Source organism: Calidris pugnax, unplaced genomic scaffold, assembly GCF_001431845.1.
Source record: "Calidris pugnax isolate Ruff unplaced genomic scaffold, ASM143184v1 scaffold247, whole genome shotgun sequence".
Classification (NCBI taxonomy): Eukaryota; Metazoa; Chordata; class Aves; order Charadriiformes; family Scolopacidae; genus Calidris; species Calidris pugnax.
The window spans coordinates 422,350-429,432 of NW_015090980.1; the positions used below are offsets into that span (position 1 = coordinate 422,350).

The 7,083-nt window shown below is 60.1% G+C and overlaps 1 protein-coding gene across 2 annotated transcripts; it reads right to left on the reverse strand.

The window, feature by feature from the left end:
- Positions 1 to 2,190: 2,190 nt before the first annotated feature.
- Positions 2,191 to 6,182, reverse strand: LOC106894723 (PHD finger protein 7-like). 2 transcript variants are annotated; one of them, XM_014953571.1, is made up of 12 exons: positions 6,061 to 6,182; positions 5,587 to 5,701; positions 5,163 to 5,254; positions 4,972 to 5,073; positions 4,568 to 4,692; positions 4,325 to 4,487; positions 4,132 to 4,238; positions 3,805 to 3,915; positions 3,531 to 3,649; positions 3,157 to 3,351; positions 2,871 to 3,019; positions 2,191 to 2,703 (listed from the first exon to the last, which is right to left on the reverse strand). In XM_014953571.1, exons 2-10 carry the CDS (start codon positions 5,627 to 5,629, stop codon positions 3,158 to 3,160), a joined length of 1,056 nt encoding a protein of 351 aa, XP_014809057.1. In that variant the 5' UTR covers positions 5,630 to 5,701; positions 6,061 to 6,182; the 3' UTR covers positions 2,191 to 2,703; positions 2,871 to 3,019; position 3,157. The 2 variants fall into 2 exon arrangements, with proteins under 2 accessions (XP_014809057.1, XP_014809056.1); XM_014953570.1 differs by lacking the exon at positions 6,061 to 6,182 and adding an exon at positions 5,814 to 5,955.
- Between the last annotated feature and the right edge of the window lie 901 nt (positions 6,183 to 7,083).

Below are 7,083 nucleotides of genomic sequence, written 5' to 3' on the forward strand. Positions count from 1 at the left end.
CACGCTGACCGCCCCGACAGCCCCTCTGCCAGGCTCTGGGAGGGACACTGTGCTCTCACCATGCTCCATCGTGTCGCGGGCGTTCTCCCTCCTGGCAGACATGCCGCACGTCCACAGAGAGCGTTGGGAGAGTCCGAGTCCCAGCAGCGCTGGGCTGTCTCCTCCAAATGCTCCTCTGCTGACCCTGCGGGAGAAGCGGGAGACCCCTGAGCTTGCAGCACAGGCCCAGAGCCCCGAGGTGTGGGACCCCCTCCTCCCTCGGCAGACCCTCGGCAGCCCCGTCCCTCCCCTGCCCTCTCCTCACCTCTCCAGGTCGCACTGAGGCCCCGACGGAGCCCTTTTGTGCGCTTGCTCCCTGCCCGTCACAATGGCCACGGTGACATCAGCACCGCTGGCCGGCGTGCGCCCCAAACACGGCCAGGGATGCCCTCGGCCACTTGCCACCCACTCTGAGACGGCCACCGCCTCGCAGGGGTCTGTGAAGTGTCGAGGGGGGATGGCCGGGGCACAGCACAGCTCCTCGGGATGGCACCTCAGTGTCGCAGCCCACCATTGTTCTCCTAAACTGCTCAGCGCTTTGGGGAGACGTGCTGCCTCCAGAGGAAGAAGCAGCGGGACCAGCAGCTGGGGAGTCGCGGGGGAAAGGGCCTTCTTCCACGGCAATAAACCCTGGCCTGTTTCCATGGCCAAAAAAAGGAGTCAGCGTGCGCCTTTCCTTGGTGGGGTAGGAAAGTGGAAGAGGCTGCGGGGCAGCTTTGGAGGCCGTGGGTGGGAGCGTTGATCTGTTTGAGGGTGGAAAGTCTCTCCCGAGGGATCTGGACAGGCTGGGCCCATGGGCCGAGGGCTGTCAAGCCTTGGAAAACACTGCCCAGGGAAGTGGTTGAGTCCCCATCCCTGGAGGGCTTTGAGAGGGTCCAGAGCCATCCTCTTCTCCCAGCCCCGTTCCCAGCCAAACTCTGCCGCTCGGGCTGTCCTTCTCAGCAGGCTGTCCGAGATGTCCCTTGGCCTCCCGGCGCCAGGGCCTTCCTTCCGGAGCTGCGTTAGCTGGATGCCGACAGAGGCCCGTGGTGCCAGGGAACAAGCACCTCGGAGGCCTGTGTGTGACCACAGCTCCTTGGCCAGCTCCATTCGAGCTCCATCACTCAGGAGGGGCTCAGAGCTGACATCCCCATCCATTCCGTGAAGAGCACTACCTCTTCTGGCCATGTCTAGACCTCACATCTTCCCAGTCACAGCAGTCAAGAATAGAATGACAAAGTGCTGCCACCAAGTCCTCTTTCGGGCCTTCTGTACTCCCTTTCCCTCATTACCTCTTTGGTGGCAGAAAAGCTTGTCAGGGCCTCTCCGCCTTCCTCAGAGAGGACAGCTGCTGCTCCCTACTTTAAGGAATCAACTTCCACATGGCATCAAGGCCTCTTGGAAAGGCACTTAATGCACATACCATAAGACCATTTATAGCTTGCCTGAAGAGCAGAAGGTTATTCATGCCTTGACAGCCACCCCACGGGATATGCTTTGGTCACCATTATTCTTTGATTCCACCTTCAGTTCTCTGCCAGCTTCCACAGAGCTCTTCAGTGGCCGCTCTGCAGCAACACTTTTCTTCTTACTGTACTAGAAAGGAATTTGCTGGTCTCCAGCAGCTGGAAAATCCTTTCAGATGGCTGACCGATGAGCGCAGGGTGGCAGCTGAGGGGCAGAAGGCCCAAGCCCTCAAGGAGGGTTGGGCAGGCTTCAGCATTTCTTTCTGAGGTGGTTTTAGAGGCTCCTGCTGGCCTCCTCTGCTGCTGGGGCTGTGACCCCCAGGGAGGTGCTGCTAAAGCCCTGAGCCTGGGGGAGGCCCTGGCTTCAAGCAAAGACCCCTAAGCCCAACCACCAGCAGACACCAGGGCAAGGGCCAATGGTGGGGCACATGATTTTTGGAGGGTGAGCCACGAGGGCCATGGTGGGTTGGTGGGCACAGCCCACATTGCCAGGAGAGAGATGGCAGTGCCAACTGGGCTGTGCTGGACCAGGCTGCCCTCCCAGGGGCAGAGACCCCCGTCCCAGGGGTGGGTGTGAGCTTCCCCTGGGGAAACTGAGCAGGATGTGGGGCCAAGCCCTGGGGACATGACAACCCTCTGGGCCCAACCCCTAACGCTGCCCCTCCAGAAGGGAAAAGGAGGAAGAAGCCAACACATGAGCACAGAATCTCCCAGTGCAGAGATTAACGGCCAACTTTATTGAGCCAGTGGAGGGGGGATCAGAGCCAGCACTGTGGGACAGCACACAGTGGTCCTGCATTGTCATCCAGGATGGCTGCAGGGAATTTGGGCCCAACGTGGCAAGCAGGGCTGGTCTTGCATCTGTACAGGCCCAGAGGGCTGGTGTGGCTGCTGCCCTGAAATGCTGAGGAGCCACAGGAGGACCCCAATGGCAGCTGGCTGGTGGTGTTGGGGCTGGTGATCTTGAGTACTGGTGAGCCGTGGGACGGCCCCAGCGCTCCCTGGCTGTGGCTGCTGCCCTCAGCACTTGGCACACGCAGTTTCACATGTGGGTGGGCCCAGGTGGACTGGAGCATCTGCTGTCATGAAGTGCCAGGGAGTTGTGGGACAGCCCTGACACAGCCGTGCTGGAGATGCTGGTGTCCAGTGCCATGGAGCTGTGGGACAGCTGTCATGCTGGAGGTGCTGGGTCCAGCGAGCTGTGAGCTGGCACTGGAGGCTGTAGGGGGAAGCAGGAAGGTCAAGGGCACGGCCCACAGGCTCAGGGCAGGGCAGGACAGGCCAGAGCAGGTGGCCCCAGCCCTCCTGGAGCAGAGAGGCTCTGCCAAGCCCACCATAGGCACCCGAGCGCCTGCCATGCACTGGGGGCAAGGGAAGGACTCCTACCTGCAGGCAGCCCCCAGGGAACTAGCCTGTCCGCATGCTGGGCACAACATGGGGGCATAGGACTGACTTCCCCAACAGAGCCCAGGCAGATGAGGGCAGGTGGTGTTTCCCTCCAGAGGCACCTCCACTGCCTGCTCTGGCAGAAGGACCTAGGGGGAAAAAGGAAAGGGATGGACAAGGTGAGAAGTGATGGGCCCTTTCCCAGAGGGTGGAGAGCGCAGAGATTAATGACCAACATTATTGTATGGGTGGAGCAGTTCAGCCACAGCATTCGGGGACTGCCCACCTCACGACTTGCGGCGCCGTTTGGGGTGCCTGGAACGACTTTGGGCCCTACGACGCAAGCGGGGGTGGTCTCGCACGCGCGTGGGCCCAGGGGGGGTCGGGCAGCTGCTGCCTTGAGGTGGTGGAGAACCGCTGGTGGAAGATGGTGCCTGGCTGGCAGCGCTGGGGCCAACAAGTCGTGAGCTGGCACTGGAGGCTGTAGGGGGAAGCAGGAAGGTCAAGGGCACAGGCCCCAGGCTCAGGGCAGGACAGGCCACAGAGCAGGTGGCCCCAGCCCTCCTGGAGCAGAGAGCCTCTGCCAAGCCCACCATGGGCACCCACTGCCAGCCCTTGCCTGGCCCCTGGCCCCAGCCCTGGGACAGCTTTGCCTCTTACCGGTGCCCAGGCCAGCACAGCCGTCGCACTCCCAGGTAGCCTGGCTGCTCCTCAAAGAGGAGCAGCGCCGGTGGGTGCCCTCGGCACCACAGGAGGAGCACAGGAGCAACTCCCAGGGCCTGGGGAAGCAAAAGGGATCATGGCTGAGAGGCCAGAGTGACGGCAACAGAACAGGACGGTCTGGCAGAGCTCTTGTTCTCAGTCCTTGTGCTTCAAGCTCTTGGCCAGACAGAGATCCCGTGCAGAGCCCCGGGGTGCAGCGTTGGACACTTACCCCTCTTCCTCTGCCTGCTCCCTGCCTATCGGACAAAGGCACCGACCGGCGTCGCAGCGGCTGTGCCTCGCACTTAGCTCCTCATCTGCCTGGCTGTCCCGTGATGGCAACCTGATGGAGAATGGAAAACTGATGAGCCTCCACTGCCCCAGCATAAGGCAGATACAGGGTGCCTGTCCCCCCTGCCACCCCCTGCCCTGTTCCCAACTTCTCCGTGAAGCTGAAGCCCAGAGTCACGGGGCAGTGGAGGACTAGGACTACTGGGCACCCCTTGGCACAGCGCAGCACCTACACCCTCCTGTCTTGTGAGCCGGGCAGGACACCAACCTGAAAGGGATCCGGATGCCCATGGAGAGCATTTCTGAAAGAAACGCATCCCTGTCCCTGCAGAGAGGGCACCGGAAACAAGTAATTCCATCACGCACAGCCTGTCCCTGCAGGAGAAACAAAAGGAGCCCAAGTGAGGCCCTGGTGGTGCCGAGCGCCTGCCGTGCACTGGGGGCGAGGGAAGGACTCCTACCTGGATACAGTGCCTGTGAAACCAAGCGTGCCTGCACACCGGGCACACCATGGTGCCGTACGACCTTCCTTCCCCAACACGATCCAGGCAGAAGAGGCAGGTGGTATTTGCCTCTGGAGACGTCTCCACTATCTGCCTTGGACCGTGCTCCCAACAGAAGGATCTGGGGGGGAGAAGAAAGGCATGGGTGAGTGAGAAGCAACTGGGTCCTTTCAGTGTCAGGGAGGATGGGGGAGGAAGTACCTGTACTGAAAAAAGAACTGCGTGACGCAGGCACCGTCCACAGCGCAGGGCAGATGGAAGCTGCGGTCACAACTCGTCTCCCAGCAGGTAATGGTGGCCCCGCTCTCTCCACAGACAAAGCAGGGCTGGAAAAAGCACAGCAGCCCCCATCAGCGGCAGCCCCAGGGCCTCCCCAGCCACCCCACACCTCCAGACAGGATGTGGGATGTGGCCACAGCTGGGTCACAGCCCACAGATGCACCGGGCAGAGAAGGCTCCTCTGCTGGAGCCTCTGTGCAGCTGCTGCAAGCAAGACATTTGTGCCAGAGCTGCTTGGAACAGCTAGGATGTCTTTCTTGAGGCCTGGGGTAAGCTCCAGCAAACCTTTCCTGGCACAAATGTCCCTCCTCTTCTCAGATCCTCACCTTCTGTGCTGCGCAGGTGACTGTGCGCTTAATATCTTCAGGGAGAAATCCCTTGAGTCCCAACTCCTCGACCTGCTGCTGACCAAGCTTGTTGGCAAAAAACTGCAGATGAGAAAACACAAGGAGCTGATGAGCCGAGTGGGGCAGGAACCGCCTGTTGGAAAGCTGCAGGGAGCCCCCGAGGAACTCACCAGGCAAAACTCATGGGCATGGATGCCATCTCGCTCCAGCTTGTGCCCACAGATGTCAGGGTCAGCTTCAACCTGACGACACAGCATGCACGCTGGAGGGGAGAGAGCAAATGGCGGCGGGAATGAGCACCTCTGCGGGGCCGGGGGAAGCGTCCCTGAGGGATTGCCCCCAAGGGCCTGTCTGTCCCTGCCCAGGTGGCTGAAGGGCAGGGCTGGAGGCCGTGGGGAGGAAGGGGCCATGGCAGGCAGGGGTGTCCCAGCAGGTGCCCACTGCCCAGCCTGGTCCCCGCTGGCTGAGGAAAGGGAGGGCCCTGCCCCGGGACGCTCACTGAGCTCCTGCCTGCCCCGGCCACCGCTCTCGGCCCCACGCTGACCGCCCCGACAGCCCCTCTGCCAGGCTCTGGGAGGGACACTGTGCTCTCACCCTGATCCAAAGAGTCAGGAGCCTTCCGCTTCCTGGTGGACATGGCACACCAAGTGTCCCGAGTTCCTGGCCCAGCAGCACCGGACTCTCTCCTCCAAGTGTTCCTTGGCTAATCCTGTGGGAGAAGCAGGACGTGGCTGAGCTTGCAGCAAAGGCCCAGAGACATGAGATGTGGGGGCCACCTCCTCCCTTGACAACCCCACACAAGCCCCGTCCACATCCCTCACCTCTCCAAGGCACACTGACGCCTGCCCAGGGCCAAACATTCCATTTCGTGCACTTGGCACCATCGGTCACCATGGCCACCGTGACATCAGCACCGCTGGCCCGTGTGCACCCCAAATGGAGAGAGGGATGCCCCTGGGCATCTGCCCCCCATTCTGAGATGGCCACCATCTCACGGGGGGGCTGTGAAGGGCTTAAGCCATCAGCAGCCATAGAACCAGGGGAGCTGCTCCTTGCAGAGTCACACACCAGGTCCCCTGGGGCACTCCTTGAGATCTGGCCCATGTCTCCACAGGTGATCTTGGGGACTTCTCATCAGCACTGTCAGAAAAGATGAATTTTGTCCAGTCTGTCTCTCCCCCATTCTCTTCTCCATCTTCCTTTAGTGCCTTTTACTTCTGCTTCACCAGCCTCTGCGCTTCCTTGGCCTCATGTCTCACTGTTTGCACTCCTGGGGAAGCAAAAGGGTCCATGGCTGCGAGGACAAAGTCACTGCAGCACGGGATCACCCGCTAGAGCTCTTTTCTCAGTCCTTTCACTTTGAGCCCTTGGCCAGACAGAGATCCTGTGCAGAGCCCCGGGGTGCAGCACTGGTGACTTATTCCTCTTCCGGCTCACTGCATCCTGGACAAAGGCACCATCCAAACAGGTGCTGGGGCTTTTGCCATCTAATATTCCTCAGAAAAAGCAAAACTGAAGCCTGTAAACGACCACCACGGCTATATCCTGCACCCCTGAGCGGAAAACACATGCAGAAGCAAACACTGCTGACCATCATGCAGGAGGGCACTTCTTGAGACCGTTTAGTCCAAACACCAGCTCAAGCAGTGTCCCCTGGAGCACGCTGCCCCAGGCCTCTACCCACTTGTGTTTTGCCTGTCTCCAGTGGGTGGCAGGGGAATGAAACAGTCCCAGTCCATATTTGGGGTACACAGAAGCCAGGGCTGTGGCCACCGTGACCCACAGGGGCAAGCCCACAAAAAGGAAGAAGGGCTCAGGTTGTGCATCGTTGCATCCCCACGAGGTGAGGATCAGCAGAGTTGCTACACAGTTAAACTAAAAGCTTTCAGCTCCACATTTTTCACATCTGAGCACACATTTCTCATCACTTGACATTTTTTGGTCCATCCAAACACTGCAAAGGCAGCATGGATCATAATAGACCTGCCTCTTGAATATTCTGAAACTGCCAAATTCAGAGCTTAGACCCATAATAAACACACCATTAGCAAACCTAAAACAGCAGCCTAACATCTGATTTTACAGTTTGCA

Excerpts from the sequence above, each read along its gene's own strand:
- LOC106894723 (XM_014953571.1), bottom strand. The coding sequence starts at position 5,629 with ATGTCCACCAGGAAGCGGAAGGCTCCTGACTCTTTGGATCAGG. Across the intron at positions 5,074-5,162 it reads ATGCCCATGAGTTTTGCCTG|TTTTTTGCCAACAAGCTTGG; the intron begins GTGAGTTCCTCG and ends TCTCATCTGCAG. Across the intron at positions 3,650-3,804 it reads GAGCAGGCAGAGGAAGAGGG|GCCCTGGGAGTTGCTCCTGT; the intron begins GTAAGTGTCCAA and ends TTGCTTCCCCAG.